General features: G+C 36.6%; 1 protein-coding gene across 1 annotated transcript; it reads left to right on the forward strand.

Annotated features, from left to right (window-relative positions):
* Nucleotides 1-207: 207 nt before the first annotated feature.
* LOC116248107 (DEAD-box ATP-dependent RNA helicase 28) lies at nucleotides 208-20,676 on the forward strand. The gene is made up of 19 exons (XM_031620711.1): nucleotides 208-582; nucleotides 1,685-1,861; nucleotides 3,639-3,707; nucleotides 3,805-3,911; nucleotides 4,001-4,079; nucleotides 6,672-6,845; nucleotides 7,903-8,051; nucleotides 8,824-8,919; nucleotides 9,617-9,719; nucleotides 10,012-10,074; nucleotides 10,244-10,305; nucleotides 12,514-12,610; nucleotides 15,299-15,417; nucleotides 16,483-16,525; nucleotides 16,682-16,783; nucleotides 19,010-19,108; nucleotides 19,223-19,306; nucleotides 19,862-20,148; nucleotides 20,273-20,676. The coding sequence occupies exons 1-19, from the start codon at nucleotides 256-258 to the stop codon at nucleotides 20,286-20,288; spliced, it is 2,253 nt and encodes a 750-aa protein (XP_031476571.1). The 5' UTR covers nucleotides 208-255; the 3' UTR covers nucleotides 20,289-20,676.

Here is a 20,676-nt window from a genome sequence, read left to right on the forward strand (position 1 = left end):
AGTTTTTAACAAGTTCTTTTAATATGCATTTAATAGTTGTAAGAAAAAGGTTGCAGCGCATATCCAAGAATTTCAAAATATGAAACTCTTCATTGAAATTAGAGAATTTGGGGGCGTGTATATAGAACTTCTCAAAAATTCAGGGAGCGGGCCGAAACAATAAAAGTTCTGAAAAACCTCCTCCTAAACCCTTCCCAGAATCCCCCTTCGGGTTTCCGTTCGACGACGTCCTCCTCTCCCCGACGCCTCTCTCTCATGGACCCCGGATTCACGTTCGACGCTGGGAGCTCCGACGAGGAACTCGAGAGGAAGGAGGAGGAGGAGGAGGAAGAAGAAGGAGCCGAAGAAGAAGGAGAAGAAGAAGAAGGCGAGGGAGACGAGGAAGAAGGAGGGCCAAGGGTCAGGAAGAAGGCGCAGTCACCATGGGACTTCTCCGGCCACTCCAAGTCCGTTGAGGAAGAGCACGCCCTTAGGAACACCACCTCCATCGACGACAAGATATTCAGAGCTCGCTTGGAGCGCCAGGTCGTCGTCCCTGAGGTCCCTGGTGCCGACGATGCGGCTGCCGAGGAGGACAAACGAGTAAGACTCGAGTTCTATGTGTAATGAAATACACTATTGTAAAAACCCGGTTGAAAAGCGTTCTAATATATTCTGAAATCATGAGTACTTCCAGCCAATATTGTGAAAATTGTTCACTATGTGTGTATCTATATGATATACCGTGTAAAGCTGTTGGTCCCGGATATGGTTTCCCTTTGTAAACTCAAAAGGTCATTTAAACTCCCTTTTGCACTCTCTCGTTCTATGGCTTTTTCGTTATTTTTTCTTGCTTATTGCTTTTCTGCAATCTTTTGGTTTTCCTAACGAGATTTCTTCTCGTATTTTACAATGATGCTATATATAAACCCGTACCTCTGATTCTTACAACACGGGTTTCGTATTGATATTTTGCAGCATTGCTTCGGACTTTGGGATGTGAATTTTGTAGGATTTTTCCCCAATAGTGACGTTCTGGCTTGCTATATACCGATTTTCTAGGCACCTGAAGACCTTATTAAGTGCTTTTGAGTTCAACAAACAATGTAGATGATGCATGGGGCTTGACCCACATTTGAGAGTCAGGAGAATGTCGAAATGGGTGACTTGTATTACTCTAGGATACGATTAAATTATAGTTCAATAAACAAGTGATGCGTGGGGCTTGACCCACATTTGAGAGTCGGGAGAATGTTGAAAATGGGAGACTTTTTTTACTTTAGGATATGATTAAATTACAGTTCAATAAACAATGTACGTGATGCGTGGCGCTTGACCCACAATTGAGAATCAGGTGAATGTTGAAAATGGGTGACTTGTATTACTCTAGGATATGATTAAATTATGGTTCATTAAGTGCATGTACGAGCATGTTTTGTTCAAGTAAAGTATCCCTGTGTTTTCTCATAATGTATTTTCATTTCAACGTGCACACTAGATGTAAACCCTAACGTTTTATTCCTTTATTTTTTTGGTGCAGTTTTCATTCACTTTGTAATCTATGTTTTCAGTGAAGGGTTTTGTGAGCTAACCCGCTGTTGCTTGTTTTTTCGTTTACCATGGTGCACATTACTTTGTAATCTATGCTAGACTTAGGAGCTTTTTGCATGCAATGAGGTGCTTAGAATCCAGATTTGTTGCCCAGGAAAGTTTTAAATTGGAAGAAGAAGAATCTGGAGCTACCAGGACCGAAGCCAGTACCTTTTTCAGTTCATCTGATGGAGCTTGTTTTCATGCAAATTCATTCATTGAGCTGAACCTATCTCGTCCTTTGCTGAGAGCATGTGAAGCTCTGGGATACCAGAAGCCCACACCTATCCAGGTTCTGTTCTCTTTATTTTGGTATCATGCAGTTGTTCTGGTCCTGGATCCTTCAACCTACATCTTTAGAAAGTTTTCCTAAGGCCGTAATTTCGTTTCATACACTAAATTGCAGTTGTTCTATCCTTCCATACTATGATTTGGCCCTTTTTGTCCATGAACAATGATTCTTGTTTTGATTATTCAAAAATAGAACTGATTAGTTTTACTTTGAAATGCCTAATGGAGAATAATAAAAAGCTAATAGTTAAAACATGCTCTGTTTTCCATATTGTTCATTATGCCGGTATTTAAATCATTTAATGGATCACTGATAGAATCAAATGATAATGTGCGGAACTGGTTTGTAGAAAGGGATTTTGATAAAATAGAGCATAGAACAATCTTTCGTATAAGTTCAAATCATTATTATTTCATTCCACTTTCGTGTTCATTCAAACCACCAAAATAACCTACTCTTTGTTAAATTACAAGCAACAAAATGACATTTCTTCTATTACAACCACCAATATGGAGGGGAAGAAAGTGGGTGGAGAGAACCAGAAAGCCACTGGCAGAAGGAAGGAAGCCTATGCCTTGATGTGCAGGGAGGGAGGGAAGCAGGTGCTCCACAACCCCTGGCAGATGCTGCCTCTGCTGCTGGTATTCCCATCCTCCCACTGATGGAGGTCGCATTAGTTGTCTCAATGCCTTAGTACGGTGATGTCTGCAGCCCTAATACAAATCAATGAGCAACTTTTAGGCAAAATTTTATCCGTCAAGAATAGGGATATAATTTTTGCGGAAAACAGTAACACAGCAGCACCAGGGCAAATATTTTCCCTAGATAAAAGTTTTTAGTTTGAAACTTGAAAGATTACGAAATTTTGCATATGACTTATCACTTTGGAAAGTCTTGCTGGCTGGTGCCTTTTCCCCAGTCTGATCTTGGTCATACCTGGAAAGCATAACTGGTTTAATGCAATTGGTCTAAAATGAAAAAATCAGTCTTGCTGCATGACTGTGGGCATAGTTTGAGGAGACCTGTCGGTCCATTAGAAAGAATTGTTCTTGTATGACATGTTAAGGTAGAGAAAGTCTACTGAAGACTTGAAAATAGCAGGTAAAACCTTTAAAGTTATCCCTTCATTGATGATGACCTAAGAGAATCCATATGCCTGAGGGGGTTCAAGGAAAAAGGCTGCCATTGCACAATGTAACCTTTGGGAACTAGGAGCTGCTTTTGTTGTTTATGATTATAATGATTGAAGTAGGCTTTTAACTTAAATTTGTGAGTCCGAACTAGTACACTCTTTTTTTTACTGTACTGAGTAGTTGTCTTTTTGTTTTGGAGCCTTGGTCATGTGTCTAGCCGGGCAGCTTTTACCTGTACCTTCTATCACTTCAAAATAGCCTTTTATGCCTATTTGATTGGTGTTGCCTTGCCCAAACATGTGTTCTAATTGCTTAGTTTAGTGCCAATGCAAAATTGTTGGGCAAGGCTTGTTTCCAGGTTAAATAAGTGGCACACCTTCAAAGCTTCCCCCCGTACTTTGTATGATAAATTGCTTGTTCCTTTTCATTTTATTTTTTTCGTTGAACCATTTACTTCATTCAAGTTATATATCAATTTCCTGTTTCTGTTTTGCTATGTCATTTCCTTCTTGTATACATGATGTAAATTAATTGGTGAATGAAGAATATTTTTTTTTGAAAATAATGTATTCCCCATAATCAATTTTACTCTGGGTGAACATGAAATCACTGTTTAATATTTGTTCCTCTTCTGTCTGCTATAGGCTGCATGCATCCCATTAGCATTAACTGGACGAGATATTTGTGGAAGTGCCATAACTGGTTCTGGAAAGGTGGTAGTTGCATAATCTTATATTAGATCTATTGTTCTTGGTAGTTGTTTATAAGCATTTCTCATCTTGGTACATGTTTTCTCCTTATTAATTGTAGACAGCAGCCTTTAGTTTGCCTGTCTTGGAGAGGTTGATTTTCCGTCCCAAGCGTGTATTAGCTATTAGGGTGCTTGTTCTTACTCCTACTAGGGAGTTGGCTGTGCAGTAAGTTACTTATTGCTTGAGATATCTTTGAATATGAATTGTGATAGTTTCTCTGCAGTCTTGACTTGTGACTGTTTCCTGATTTACAGGGTTCATAGCATGATTGAAAAGCTTGCACAATTTACTGACATCCGTTGTTGCCTAGTTGTTGGTGGCCTATCAATGAAGGTGTGCTAACACCATAGTAACACCTCTTACATCTCTTTAGCATGAAATAAGTCTTGTATAGCTTCACAGTAATCTATTATGACTATTCTGTACTTATCTATTGGCAGTCCAAATTTCTTGAAATCAAAATTGTGTTTTGTGATATCAGGAAATGGGAAATCCAGCTAAGCATGGACAAATATGCATGTTATTTTCTTTTATTCCTTTGTTTTGTTGTTATGAACTATCTTTTGTATTTGCATTTCTGGTCGAAATGCAAAAATTTTTGCATATCGACTTTGAGAATGAGTCGCATCTGTCACCTTTGCTTTGTTATGGAATGCCTAGGAGTGGTGGTTATTATATCTTTCACACTGTAACACATGAAGGACATGATTATTATGCTTTTTTTTATGATTGTCATGGAAACAGAAACTAGTAGGTTTTGAGTTTATTTATTTGTTTTTGATCGGATATATTATGGCGAGTAAGAAAATGGATTTGAGGTCTGATCTAGAAACATAAGCATATTGACAAATTAAATAAGTTGACTGAAGAACCCTACTGGGCTCTACAAAGCGAAGCTGAAATATTCCCATTTACAATGACTCTGAGCATATTCTATTTTGAATTTTCTGACAGGTTGGGTTCTGCTACTAAATTGCCAATATGCACACACACACACACACATACATATATATATTTGCAATCAGAGTAGTCTGGAGTCTGGACACCATGTGATGGTGTACATGCATCCAGCATGGTTGAAAACTTGCAAATAAATGGTTTATTTTGTGTTTTGACCCCAAAAGTGTTCTTTTAGGCCTACAAAGGCTTGTTGCTTTAGAACTATTATATTGACATCTATGTCACTGGGGTGGGAGGTGCGGGTGCGGGTGTCGGTGCGGCACATCTCAAAAAATTTAGTTGCGGCGGTGCGGCGAGAGTATTTATTATTATTATTATTATTAATTTATTATTGTAATATATATTATATATTATATATATAATATATATGACAAAAAATTGTCTGTAAGAACAGCTGTTTCCGTGCAAGGGTTTGATGTATCTCCCATAGACATATCTAAAATTGCCAGAAGAAAGAGGTCGCCCCACATCTCGGCACAGGAAAAGACTTCTCAGTTCTCACAGCCTAAACAAATGACAATCTGTGGCATTTTCAGGCATAAAGAAAGACAGAAATAAAACATTCTCAAACTCAAACGACCTAACCATACAAATCATGAAGCCAGACAGCAGAATCATCCAATCTACAACTACAGCAGAAAACAGAGGACAAACAATGAGCCTAATAGAATAAGCAACAGAAAAGTAGCAGAGGTCAATTATAGCAGAAAACAACAAGCAAGGGGCCTGCGGCAGAGAGAGACGAGACACAAAAGAGATTAAAAGATTAAAGGCTTTTGTGCGATATCAAAGATTAAAGGCTATGCTGCCTGCGGTAGAGAGAGACGAGACAAAACAGATAGAAATAAAAAACACACTGCTGCAAAGAGTGAGAGAGAGAGTTTACCGCTTCGTTCTTGAGTAAAGACGAAGTGGAAAGATGTGAAAGAAGAATAGAGCAGGGGAGCAGCGGACACCCGAGATGATTCCACCGGTGGAGGTAGAAGTCAAAGAGAGAGCACCGGACGCCGGACAGAGATGATGCTGCCGGTGGAGGTAGAAATCGGAGAGAGAGCAACGGACGTCGGATGGAGATGATGCCGCCGGTGGATCTGGGTCAATCGATCAGAGAGAGCAGCGGACGGAGAGAGAGCAGCGGGAAGGGGCGAAGGGCACGATCTCGTGCCCTAAATCGATTTTCTTTAAAAATAAAAATTTTAAAAAAACCTAAAAAATGGACCAAAATGTCCATGGTGCGGTTTGAACGCACCCGACTTGTGTCAAAAATAGTCGGTTGCGGCTGACCGCACCCAACTCACTCTGGGTGTGAATCCGGGTAGCACCCGCACCCGCGTCGACGCGACACAGGTGCGGGTCCAAAAAGGACGCACCCTGGTGACATAAATTGACTTCTTTATATCTATACATAATTCAATTGTTTATGTACATTTGTTTTGGGGAAACTTAGCTTTTGAAAATATTATGTACTTTCATCAGTTCATGTGAGACAGTGAGATAATTGATGATGATATAAACCATACACATATGCTGGATAGCTATATTCTCCTTTATTGTGTACATTAGTTAATGCATTTCTGTTATACCATGCATTCATATTGCAACCAGGAGTATGTTTTATCTCAAACATAAATAAAAATTTTACTTCACGCAGCTAAAGCACTCAGTGGACTGTTCTAAGTCACCAGTTAAGCATAACTTCAAGTTATGAACTCTGGGCTCTGACCTTGTCTGTTTTTCTACTTTCTGATGACCATGTTTTGCACCCCATGCTAATGTTTGTCATATTTGCTCATTTTCTTTTCAAGTAAATGCCTGCCTAATTTGCTCATCATCAATGATCTGCATTGCAAAGTGATGCTGGATTATCTTGTTTGGCAACAGGAGTAGCTATCATTTTGAATGCTTGACCTATTACATGTTGATTCACCTGAGAATGGGGCTGTTTTGATTTTTCTTTGTTTGAAGATGCAAGAGGCAGCATTGAGATCCAGGCCCGATATTGTTGTAGCAACACCTGGCAGAATGATTGACCATCTTCGAAATTCTCAGTCTGTTGGGCTGGAAGAGCTTGCAATTTTGATCCTTGATGAGGCAGACCGACTTCTGGAGCTTGGATTTAGTGCAGAAATTAATGAATTGGTATTTGTTGATGTTTCTTTCTTTTCCTTTCGCATTTGGCTACCAAATTTACATGTATAGTGTTAATGATTTCTATCAAGCATGTTCAGAAGTTTCTGTTCTCATCAAGTAAGAGTGCTCTGCCCGAACTATCTATTTCAATTTGTTAAGTGTCAATTACAAGGCATGGTTGATAGAAGCCACTGTTGCCTACCTCCTGAATTCTTAGAACATATCCTGACCCTTTATACACACACACACACACACACACACACACACACATACATATATACATACAGACATACGTATATATAATATATATATATATATATATATATATAATTATTTGTTTATTTATCTTAAGAAATCTGAAGAGAATGATGAGCTTGTTATCTAAGGGCCTATGACTATCTATTATCCTGGGTCATGGCCCTTTTACATGCTGATCTTAGCAATCTACAGGACTTGTTAGGATCTGCAGACTGAGTACTTCAGTCATTTTTATGCTGGCATTACAAATGGTAGTAGAACCTTGTTCAACTCGGAAATGGAGTCTAATCCATAAGGAGTTATGTCATTTAAGGAGGTTGTTTATAATGTTCTGTATACGACAGTGACTTGAAGCATTCTTGCGTCTGTGAATTTTGAAATTAATTGACCATATATGTTCAAGTCCAATTAAAACCTATTACTCGCTTGTAGCCCTTTTGGACCTTTTGGTTGTCGAATTGGAGCAAGATCTGGGACGTGTCACTGCCAAACTGAATGCATTGTTCAGTTATAGTAATAATGAGGGATACAGTTTCAATTATCAATGCATTCTTCAATCAATTCCAAAGGAATGCTTGTCTTGATTAAGAAACATTTTTAAAATAATAAATTTACTGTGCCTTGCATTTGTGTTTTCAGCCAGATTGATCTATTTTGGTGCATATGTTATTATTTTTCATGTGTACTGCATGCCAAAGATCTAGGTCTCTTTCATTAGCGTACAAGTGCCTGTGTGTTGCCTGTAGCATTCTTATTTGTGTTATTCTCCAAGTTACATTTTTCTGCTCTTCTACTTTTGCTTATGCAGGTTAAACTTTGTCCAAGACAGAGACAAACAATGTTGTTTTCAGCTACAATGACTGATCAAGTTGACGAACTGGTTAAGCTTTCACTAAATAAACCAGTTCGTTTAGCAGCTGATCCATCCATGAAACGGCCTGCAACACTTTCTGAGGAGTATGTAGTTCTGCTGTGAATGCTCCTATATGCACATAAGATGCAGATTTTGGGTGTTTTCTTTTTTATCTCTTTTGTTGGTTGGCTTATTGTACTTCTGCTATTTTGCTCTCACATGTGCAGTATTCATTTGTGTTCTCCAATTTTGATGATCAACTGCATCATAGACATACATTTCCTGCTCGAGTTTGAGACCCAGTAATTGGATCTCCTAGATGCCTTTTTCAGATTCTCAAAACTATAACATGTCACATTTTCCCTCAATGAGAAACCTTCACAATTTTTATCTCTTCGCAATGCCTATGAAATTTATGGGCGACTCTGACTAAGTTTACTGGCTAGCCATCAGTTTGGTCTCAAGACTCTCAACCAAACATGTGGCCATTGTCCAACCACCGACTAATGGAGAATGAACAAAGCTGATGTTGTCTATTTCCCTTCCTCACTTTTTAAAAATAGTTTTAGTAGATTATCTGTGCTGTTCCTGGCCATGCAACACCCACAATCTCAACCACCTTGTGCACACTATGTTTGACCTTGCTAAGTGGCTTTGTGATGGGCATGTCCCATACCTATTTTATTTGCACCAATCATCCACTAGCAAGCTACAAATGTGGCACTTAAAGTTGTTTCCTAAGTTTAATGTTGCTATCTAAGTTGTCTAACACTTTTAACTTTTCCCTTTAACACGTTAGCTGTAGGTTCAGTTGTCTTCTTTTTGGGATGCTGATGAATCATATATATTTTTCGTTTACATTTGTTCTCTTTGCAGGGTAGTTAGGATTCGTCCTACAAGGGAAGCAAATAAAGAGGCCATTCTTCTATCGCTTTGCTCGCGAAATTTTGTGAACAAAGTTATAATATTCTGGTTTGTTTTTTCCTAAATATTTGTGTTTATTTATTTGATTATCTTGTTGACCTCTATGCATCTACTGTTGTTTCTGTTGTTTTTTGGTAGGCTTGTTGTTCTTTTATGCATAATGGGTTAACCGGGTGGGAAAAGTGAAAAGCAGGTTACTGTTAGGCATTTCTTGTACTTCCATTTTAGACTGGAGGTTTTGTTGGTTACATTGTCACAAAAATCATTATTGGGTTTATTTGGCAAGTCTTAAATGGGAAGTTTGGTTTTCTTGGGAATTCAAATAATTTAAGAACATAAAAAAATAATTAAAAAATTGTAAAGATTTGGGTCTTCTACTATTTTCTCACAAAAACGTCGATAAAAATTCAAAACAGTTATTAAAATGTTAAAATAAACCTAAAAAAAATTTAAATATATTTAAGACATTTTTCTGAAAAAGTGAAAAAGGCATCATGTCGTTCTGGCTTTCTTCCCAAAATATTACAATTTTTTTTGTGTTTTGTGTTTTCCTTTATTTTCCCGTTTGTTTTACTTTTTTTTTTTGGAGCAGAACACTGATATTTGTGATGTGGTTCATTACGATTTTTATTTACAGGTTTAGTATCTTATCTTTAGTAAGGCATTGGGATAATTTTCTTTGAGCTTATTGTTCTAGAAGATATTCTTATGTAATTCTAGCACTTACAATATGCAAACAATGCAGTGGGACCAGAAAGGAAGCACATCTGTTGAAAATATTGTTTGGTCTTGCTGGTTTTAAAGCTGCTGAACTCCATGGTGATCTAACACAGGCTCAACGCCTTGATGTAGGTGCTTTTGTGTTTGTACCTCATGTTGTGACTTGTGAGCAAATAGTACATGATTGATTAATTTTTTGATCTTTGTGATGCAAGTCTTTTTCATAGAAAAGCATTTTCCTAGTATGTGACAATAATGATAACCCAAAAGTTAATCTAGTGTTAAACATTTTTTTCTAGCGGTATGTGAGAAGATATTAAAAAAATTAAAACTTGTTTGGTTCTGATCAACATTTTGTTCATCAAAAGGTAGTTCATGCTATGACATCTCCTCAATTGTTCTGTTTGTAAATGCCTGTAGGCTTTGGAGCTTTTCAGGAAACAGCAAGTGGATTTTCTGATTGCAACTGATGTTGCTGCTCGTGTAAGGCCTTTTCTTTTACAAAAAGTCCTATTCTTTTCCTTAAGTGACAAGTCTATTATTGATGATAATTTGGCTAGGAAGCAACTAAATAGCCATATGCATGTGTTATTCTATTGTACAGCTGAAGTAATTTGATCTTGTACTTGATTTTTTGAACCTTGTGATGCAGGGTCTTGATATAATTGGCGTGCAAACAGTAGTGAATTTTTCATGTCCTCAGGATATAAACAGGTAAGGCCTTTAAGTATGCTCTTATTCTATAATGACAATTTTAACAATTATCATATTTCTACTGAATCAGAATTTTAATAATTCTCATATATATGTAGACACGACTTTCCTTTGTCTCCTTATTGTGCTAATTAAAATTCAATATTTCATGATATGGAAACATCATTTATGCTCTGGAATTGCCCTAGTTTTTCATGCCTTTACTTCAATTACTTTTTGCCAAGTTCTCCCTTTTTGGGCTCTACTTCTAATATTGGGTCCATCAATGAAACATCACCTGATAATGTGTTCCTTGGGTTCATTATTTGTGTTATGGGTGTTTTCAGTCATAGTCACAAAGAACACATTTTTTTTCGAAAAAAACACGAAAAAAATGTGATAAATTAAATTGCTATTTAAAACTTTAGAAAAACACGTTTTTTTCAACAGAAAACATTAAAAACGAAAAAAACGCATTTTAATGCGTTTTTGACATGTTTTTTGAACCTTTTTCTTTTTTCTTTTTCATTTTTTTAATGCCAAACAGTTTTTCTTTTTTCATTTTCTATTTTTTATTTGTTGCGAATCTACTTATCTTTTGATGTTTGTGTTATTAGTTTCTCACTTATTTTATTTTTCCTCCATTTTTAGTTTTTTTAAAATTTAAAAGATTTACCATATTTTTCCCATTTTTCCCCTTTTTTTCAAGCTCACCATATTATACCCGAGGAAAACCTCGCCATTTAAAATTTTGAAATGCTATTCTTGACTATGGTTTTCGCCATTCTTTGGTTTTAATAATATAGCCTGTTCCTCGTAACTTGGAAGCAAAAGTAAAGTACCCTTGTAAGACTGTTCCACACATATTCAGATGTTCTTTTCACATACAGATGTATAATGGTAACTATCCCTGTCTAACCACTGGATAAATGGTAGATGATGAAGCAGAAATTCCTTTATGATTTCCTATTTTTAAGTGGTGCTTATTATGGCACTTATGTGTATAACTTCTCTATTATTACTGTCTCTGCTTGGTCATTTAGGTACATTTGCTGCAGTTCTCTTTTTGTCGTTCCTAAAAACAATGAGTTCAACTACTTCTTTAATCAGAAGCCTCTGCTTGGAACTTTAGATAAATTTACTGCAATGACTTTTTAGCCTTTCCCCGATACAAGCAGTTCAATTACTTAAATCATAGCCAACACTTGGAACATCTTAAGTTTGTCCGCCTCGTGCAGTTTATGTTATTGGCTAAGTTGCATAGGTATGAGAGTTCTCCTAGCATACACGTCTTTAAGGCATTCTTGGCACAAGTACTCTTGGGCAGCTGGGTATGTTTTAAATCGGTCTTGGGTCAGGCCCAATCCAAAACATTGGTCCTTAAAATTGAAGCAAAAGGTTGACAAATCTTGGTTGGTCATCGTCCTCAGTTGATGGCAGCAGGCGGTTGATGGAAACAGGAGAGACAGATTAGAAACCATGGGCGGGAGATTAAGTTGCATGTTCAAGAAGCCAGCAGCCTTCATGATATGTGCCAGCCTCTTGAACCTCTTGTGCCCCTCCCGCCTCTCCTCCTCCTCGGCCAAGACGATGTCAGGGCTCTCCTTGCCGAACTAGACCTGCTCCATGGCCAGCTGCTTTTGCCTGCTCAAGTCAGCATGGCCTCCAATGACTTGATGCAATGCTGAATAATGTTTGGGTCCCTCACCAAAGTTTCGTAGGAATATTACATGGTTGTGGTGTGTATCCCGCTCTGCCAGCTTAAGCACTTTGGGGTTCATGGACTTGAGGGGTTGCAGCACCAGCATTAGGTCGGAGGTAGGGTTGATGCATCAGAAACAAGCTCTTGCTGCATGGCTTGCTTGAGATAGAGGGTTTTGAAAGGGTCAAACTTTCAATGGTTTTGTGTCTTCGTTTGTATTCAGTCGCCACCTTATCATTGTATTCACATCCTTAACATATTAACCTTTCTACAAGAACAAAGTACAAGAAAGATAGAGAGAGAGAGTGAGTAGGGTTGATGATTTTCGTGACTTTGTCCCTTCTTAAATGTCTAGTTCTAATTTTTATCTTTTTGTTCCTTAACCCCCTTGACATTTACCAAAATTTCAAAAGAAAAAAACTTAAATTTTTAGAAAAAGAGAGAAAGAGAGAGAGACACACACACATTTTCCTCATTGACTGTATGATGGCACTTCTCTTAGTAGCTTTTATGTGCTTGTTGTGCAGCTATGTTCATAGAGTAGGTCGCACTGCAAGAGCTGGGAGGGGTGGGCATGCTGTGACTTTCATAACTGAAAGAGATCGGTCCCTCTTGAAGGGCATTGTAAGTGCCATAAAGTTGTTTTCTTTTGTTTCTTCTGATTGAGAAAGTTCGGTCATTAGCATTGCCAGTGAGCTTATTTAAGCTCTTAATGAGGTAGATTGTCGAACTTCAGATATTGTGGCTATCATCTTTGATGAAGAGATTTGGTTGGGCGTATTCTTCTTTTCCTTTTTAAGATTGCTCGCTCTCTCTTTCTCTTTTATCTATCTTTTTCCGAAAGTAACTGTAATGATGTCATCTACGTGATTAAATTGACAAAAAATCAATTATGCATTTATGCTTGGTTTACTTAATTATGATGCACATATTGGTGTTCACTTAGAACTCACAAATAAGAACTCAGAAGCTTGATAAATATTTTAGTGTAAAAATTCACGTCTTTCTTCCAAAACAGCAGGATTCAAGTCTATGCTTAGCAAATAGAACATGTTTAACACCTCTACAGTTGAAAAAAGTTATAGGCTGCTATTTTTGTAATTAAATTCGTGGGTGCCCTCTTATTGACTTTAAATCGTAAGCATGCATATGTATTTGTTTTCCCATTTTCTGAGTGTGAACAGCTATCATAATTGCAGGAAATTTAAAAGCAATCTGGATTGTAGCCCACCATTTAATGGTTGAAGATTCTGGTTGCATTCAACGTTACAATAAGCAGATGCCGCAAATACGTGGTCATAAATATCAATGATATTTTGAAACTTTCCCACTATTATTACAAATTACTCCAAACAGGCATCCCTCTTGATCATTTCCAAATTCAAGTTTTATATACAGATTTTTCAAAATATCATGTCACCCCCATGAAATTTTGAAAAACTATAGTGCCTGCCCTTTGTGGTGCTGCTCTTGGTTCTGAGGGGGAAATATCATGAAGAAATTCATGATAATTTCAAAAAATCACGCAAAATAACCATAATGATATTACCATGATATTTTTCTTTTCTCGGGGGATATTTTGTTTTTAGATTATATTTTTAATTGTATATTCTAAATGTTGTTTCTTTTTAATTATAAAAGCTTTTACAAATGTTTTTCTGTGGCACATGGATGCATCTATTCTAGTTCCACACCAACCCCCCTCCAACACCAGGGGCAAAGCCCCAGCTGTAAAACTCACAGCCAAAGTTTTTGGAAAGAGTTACACCAGCACCTGCACTGTGACTGGCACCGATGCCCTGCACCTATGTGGCATGGGTGTTTGTCTATGCTTTTTTTAGAAAAAAAAAAGAGTATAGAACTAATAAATCTATGGCTTTTTTATGTTATTCGTTATATTCTTATATTTTTTTGAATTGCCAAGTTTTTCCAAATGCTGAGAACAATGTTCATGATGAAAGGGTGGCATTATTTTGTCTCAAATTACTGTTACGATAATATTGAATATTAAAAATTCAAGCTTCATTAAAGCCATATAAATTGAAAGTTTGCTTATTTGTCAAAATATGAAGTATGTCATGATAAAATTACTATAAATCAATGTTCTTCTCCCTTGTATGACCATGATAGTCTACACTTTCGAAGTTCTTGAATGATCTATTTCATTGATATAGTCTCATTTTCACCTGGTGCTTGCAATTATCCTTTTGTAAATCAATTTTCATTTGTTCTGGTGGTGCTAACTGCTAGGAATTAGTTGCATTGGCTTGTAGGTGAAGATAAGTTACACAAAGGTTGCTATCTGTGTCAGATGGATGCACCTATAGGCCGCTGTTGAAAATTCAGGACATTGGCAACCTTAGATACGATTCATATGTGGTCAAGGCCATGGCTAGTGCAGTCATTTTGGACATAGTGAACTTTGACCAGCCTCGTCTTTTTTCTGTTATACTTTTTAGAGTTTTTTAGCTTTGCAATTTAGCCAATTGCATTTTCCTTTTTCCTTAAATTATGGTAGATTAGATGATGCCTGGCAAGAAAATAACAGAACTGATATTTATCAAAAATGGGTTTCCATTTACATAGATCCTTAAAATACTTTTTTTTTGTTTAAGTTCTTTTTTCATCATCCGGTATGCTAGTCCACAAGGAAATGGCTAAGTGGATGCAATTATTTTTATTTGGCTCACCATATGATTTCTATTTTCTATATAGGGGGACATAGAGTGGGATTTAAAGTGGAGATTTCTGTGATGGGATGGTCAATCCTTCATTTTTTTTATATGATAAGGAATTTTGTCTACTTAATGGTTTGATTGATTTTTGAACTTTTATCTTGTTCAGTTTTCTACTCTTTTTTATAAAAACTTTGTTGCTTGTGTTTTCCTCAGGGTTTACGAACTTGCTATATTTATCTTTATGGTCTGTTGTGTGTACAACAATTAGCTAGTAAGATGAGAAATGCTCCATGTGAAAGAGTTGTGCTTTGATAATGAGAGCTTCAATTGTTTAATTAGTTTTGAAAGTCTCTGAAGTACTTAGAACAGGATAAGATTGAGGAAACCCTAAATGTGTTTGAAAGCTTCCCAAATCATCCAAGAGAAGTGTCAAAGCTAGGATATGTCTAAAAGTTTTGTGAATTTCTAAAATTAGTTGAAATACATGTATATACATGGGCGGGTGCTTTTTTTTTGGACCCTCGGTAGTAAGAGATTAGCTGATACACAGAAATTAATGAACCTGGTCCTTATTGTCTGCTATCTTGTCCATGCAAATTTTGGCGAGTAACTATCTCACTTGGAAATTCTACAGGTCAAGAAAGCTGGTTCCAAGCTTTTAAGTCGTACAGTGGCAGAGACTTCTGTAGTTAAGTGGTGCAACTGGATTGAGCAAATGGAAGATCAAGTGGCTGAAATTCTTCAGGAAGAAAGGTTGTGGAGCATTGTTACATATATCATTTCCGGGTTTTTGTTGACAAGGATTTTGTGGGAAGTTTTTTGTAAAATATTTTTAGGGGAAACCTTGTGAATTTCGAATATATATATATATATATATATATATATATATATATATATATATATATATATATATATATATATATATATATATATATGTATATATAACAGAAAAGCTATGAACTTGTGAATTTTTACTAATTTTCTTAGAAGAAAGGCATTGTTAATGGCTTTAATGGATAGACGGGTGAGAGAGAGAGATGGATGGATGGGTCGACCCGTCCATGCATATTTATTAATCTCCGTTTCTGTCTCACAATAAAGGATATATGGTTCTTGCCACCTGGTGATCCCCCAGACATTCATATACGCTTGGCATCTGTGTTTGGACACTTAAGTTGAGGTCCCTAGCAATTCAAATGAAGGAGGAAGTGGAAATTCATATGGAGAACTTGGCTTTTTACTTTTTGGTGGTCATTTGGGATACGTGGAATGCAATTATCTACCAAAGAGTCACCCTTAATCTTTTGTCAGTAGCGAGAAGGATTCTAGTAGATACCACTAATAGTGATACAGAAATGTACCATCCTTTTGGGGGATCATTTTTCTCCCCTCATGTTTTCTAATGATGACTTGTTCTGTATGTACTCGTACTGTCAAGCATGCATATGTTTGTGCTGAGATTTACAATTAGCTCACTTCTCGCCTGTCATTTTTCTAGTAATATTATTATTATTCTTTCTCTTTTTTTGTATGACCTTTCATCTCCCAATCCTGAGAGAAAGGGACCATACATTTGTATTTTGTTAAAGAAAGGGAAAAAATTGTGATATTATCACAGTGGTATCATAAAATATATTTAGTGATAAATACAAAATATCATGAAATTCCTTCTCTTCTCATTTTCTTCACTTCCACTTGGTGTCAACTTGATGCTTTAAATATACTATCAATATTTGTTATGATGGTTGTGGAAAAGCTTTTCTGATGTGATATGTTGTAATGTACTTTGACAGCATTTGTTCATTTCTTTTCCTATAGGGAAGAGAGGGCATTGAGGAGGGCTGAAATGGAAGCAGCTAAGGTGACAAACTTCTGAAGATCTGTTTTTATTTTTCCTTTCTGTTTTGATATTATTTTATATGAAAATAGCTATAAGGGCATTGTTTTTGCAAACTTTCTGGATGTATATGAGTTACTAACATAGAGTCTCCTTTTGACTTTCTGCATAAATGGACAGGCTGAACATATGATCGAGCACAAAACTGAGATATTTTCTCGTCCCAAGAAAACCTGGTTCGAGACAGGAAGAGAGAAGAAGCTTGCAGCTAAAGCTGCAAAGGTTTGTTTTTCTTATTGTTGAATTTGATAGGTTAACATTATCTTGATATCTTCTGTCCCAAGTCTGAACCTATTTGAAGCTTTATTTTTGCACATTTGCTCCAGACATTGCTATATCTTAAAATTTCTTCCAAAATTTTGAAGGGCTGAAAGGTAACATTTGGCATGTTTTACTAAAATGAAAAATTTAACAGAAAACCAGTTGTTTGGTTAATCTGTGTGATGACCATCTCATGTGATGGCCATCTCATGCATGCACTGATTGTGATAGCTAGTTAACGGTTGTTGTCCCCATTATAAAATCACCTTTCTTCACTGATGTCTCGGGTAAACAATATCCTGTCCCTATGCTATTTGCTTTAAGTCATATACTTCCTCAGAAGCATGTGGCACACAAATAATAACTGGCAGTGGTTTACAAACTTACAAGTCCTTCTCTACTGCAGCTTCATTCTGTTGTCCAGGCATGAGTTCATCTTATGCTGATAAAGAGGCGAGTGTAGAATGTAAATCATGCTTGTAAGAATATAAATCATGCTTGTATGACTTTGGGTCATTTGTGAAATTATTTGTCTGTTGAATACTAGCATTTTGAAACTTGGCCTGAACTTCAAATGTATCAGTTTCTTGGAGGAGCTAAACCATGGCCTTTTTTTGGAGAACATTTTCTGGGGCATGAAAAAGTAAAAGATAAAGATGGAGATAACCATATTATTTTGTTGTTCTCATTAAGCTGAAGTGTTATATCTTCAAATGACTGGAAAGATGGTTCTTGTTTCCATTGGTTATTAGATAAACTGTTTGCTTATTAAGATTTATGTTTAAAGGCTTAAAGCCCAAGCAGAATAAATTATTATGGTGTTGTCAAGAACCTCACTTTGAGATTTAAGCTTTAAATCGTGTAGATATTTAATGAATGTTTTTATCTTGATTTGCTGACAGACTTCTTGTGTTAACAAAGTTATTTAGGATATTTATTTTGTCACTCTCTTTCAGCTTCATTTTTAGGTTCATGGCAATGGTATTGTTGTAACTTGTAAGCATCTGTAGATTTGTTGGAATACCCAACTTTGTAGTTGCTGCAGTTTTGGTCTAATTTTTCTCCAGGCATTTGTGTCATTTCACAAGTGCACTGATGCTTTGTGGTTTTAGCTGGTCTGTTTTTCTATCTTGTGGTGAAACTTGGACGTCTATACTAATAGTGCTATTTGTTTCTTTTCTCTACTGTTCTATTAAAATGTTAAAATTCATGCAAGTGCATTTGCTACTTTTCTTGCAACCATGTCACATTCTTGTGAAGAAGTCTTAAGAAATGATATTTGTTTTGTACTACAAGTTATGCTCACCTCCAGACCTGTATTAGTTCATTCTTCTGTTACCTAAGTCACATAGGTACGGGTACGATTACAGCAATTTTAGATGACCTTGTTATGGGGGCAAGACAAAAAAAAAGTGTGTGTGTCTATATATGTGTATATATATAGTATATAGATACTTACAACACATCATTAAAGTAATTTATAATAGTTCCTTTCATAATTCCTACATATCATCTCATAAGACATAATAAACTAACAAAAATATGGTTAAAATATAAGAAAAAATTAAAAAATGTGGTTTCGTTGACTCCGAACTGATCCAAGTGTACCACAAATGTACCGCCATGCTGGCTTCAGGCTCCTTTGTAGTAGGCTCCAACAACTCTATGCATCATCTTATATTTTTGTCTGTCCATCTTAGCATGCACATGCCAGCTGTATGTTTTTACTCTTTTTACCCAAAATTTAGTTAATCTTGCTTTAATGTCATGTTAAAGTGCTTTAGTTCGAATGATACTTATCCACTTTATCCAAGTACTTCCAATGTTAAGGACTCGAGTGGTTGTTGATCAAACCTTTCATTTTCTTGCATACAATCTCTAGTTGCTGAAGCATCTAAACGTCTCTGATGACTGTATCTTCTTCACTATTCTTCCCATCGAGCAAGTTAATATGGATATCCTTATTACAAGCCACATGGATATCAAGTTCATTTTCCCTGAGCAATCATTGTTTTTCTTTCTTCTTCGCACCCATTTGAACATTTTATATTTTGTGAGAGAATATAGTGTGTATGCTTCTTTTTCAAATATAGTTTCTCTTTTGTTCATGAACTTGATGCTATATGTACTTTCTAAGATTTTTGTGCTCTTCCTTAATGTGCAAAATTGTTCCTTTTGATAATATAGGCTTCCAAAGAGAACCATCTAGGCAGTGTAAATACGACACTAAGTGTGCAGCAATCAGATGATCAGAAGGAGAAGGAGAAGAGGCAGCGAGAGCGAGAGGTGTCCTTTGCTGCATTTATCTCTGCTTGTTTACCTTGTGGATTTTGATAAACAGTGCTTCTTTCTTGAAATATTTGGAACATTTATATGCTGGTACTTGATCTTGTTTAACAGAAAAGCATGCCTCGGAAGAAACGGAGAAGACTGGAAGCAGCTAGAGAAGCAGCTAGTGAAGGACATGAAACGACAGACCTTGAGGTAGTATACATCTCCCACTCACTTATTTTTGCGCGAATATCCAGAATGAGGCATCATGTAATATGCGTCACACTTATTTATGGACTGTACCTTAAGAAGATTAAGAGTATTTTCGTGCTGAGTTTCTATGCCTGACTGATTCAATTTCAAAAACAACATTCTGGATGACCACTCATGTTGCTCTGTTGCACTCCATCTTATTCACTGTGTTGCACAAGACACGTGGAGCTGGGTGGTGTTCCTAATTCATGCAGTTCATTGTGCATCTAATTTAAATTTTTTTGGCATGTTTAATCATACTGGTCACTGAGTGATTCTTTAAGCTAACTATTTTTGTAAGGTTCTATTCAAAAGTTATTGGCTGTTTATATTTGATTTAAATGCAAAAGTAACTTCATGATGTGGCTTCTTTGCTGGCTACCATTTGTTTTACTGGTGCATTTTAGTGTTCATCTATGCTACTTCCTGCTAGTTCATTCAATTCTGCGGAAACTTTAATTCTCAAGCTTTTGCAGTGTGAACCTTGTATGCGTTATCTGATAAATATGATTTCAGGAGGTCAAGGATAAGAAGCAGAAGGTGGGTGTAGGTAAATCTCTTGTTGACATCGGATATCGACGGGCTAAGTCAGTTAAGGCGTCCCAAAAAGCACAGCAAGCTGGTAAGATTGTGGGCAATGCGAAGAAGAAACTTGGGAAAGCTTCTCACAGACATAAAAGTAGGAAAGAGGAGATGAAAGATCTATTTCAAAGTGAAATGAGTTCAAAAAAGAGGGAAATGAAGACAACGCATGGAGGTGGCAGGAAGAAAAACTCAAAGAATTCCTTCAAGAGCAAATCAAGGTAAAATTGCATCAGGAACTTTCAATCGCTATTGCATCATTGTGATACGTTTATCAGACCTTTTGGCTCCTCTTCAATGCTTATCTTATCTTGTTTTCTGTGTATGTTGGATGCTATTTCTCAGGTATAAACGTAAGTAGAATGAAGCTACCAATATTTCTGGAATACCGCAGCTACTCATGAGAAAAGATGACACGAGTGGTTCCGTCATTTCCATCTGGTAGTCCGAGGGACAACCGATCCGTCATGTCTTGCATTGTTTTTCCTCCAATGCAGGCTTATACCATGTCTCGTTTTTCTGTGTTTCCTCCCGGGAATTAGTTTGGCAACTGACAGTTATTCAGACGGAGCATTTTGGTTGAGGAACTTCAGGTTTTGCATCTGTATCATAGGAAAAAGGAAATATTCATTCCAGGACGGGTCGCATTATGTCTTGTAGCAGAAGTTGCAATCCATAGTGTACCTAAAACCTTAGCTTTTGGAACTTGAATCATCAATATTTTTTAATACATAAATTTTATTTGAATA

The sequence above is a fragment of the Nymphaea colorata genome, chromosome 2 (assembly GCF_008831285.2).
Source record: "Nymphaea colorata isolate Beijing-Zhang1983 chromosome 2, ASM883128v2, whole genome shotgun sequence".
NCBI lineage: Eukaryota > Viridiplantae > Streptophyta > Magnoliopsida > Nymphaeales > Nymphaeaceae > Nymphaea > Nymphaea colorata.

Excerpts from the sequence above, each read along its gene's own strand:
- LOC116248107 (XM_031620711.1), top strand. The coding sequence starts at position 256 with ATGGACCCCGGATTCACGTTCGACGCTGGGAGCTCCGACGAGGAACTC. Across the intron at positions 6,846-7,902 it reads GTGCAGAAATTAATGAATTG|GTTAAACTTTGTCCAAGACA; the intron begins GTATTTGTTGAT and ends TTGCTTATGCAG. Across the intron at positions 10,075-10,243 it reads CAACTGATGTTGCTGCTCGT|GGTCTTGATATAATTGGCGT; the intron begins GTAAGGCCTTTT and ends CTTGTGATGCAG.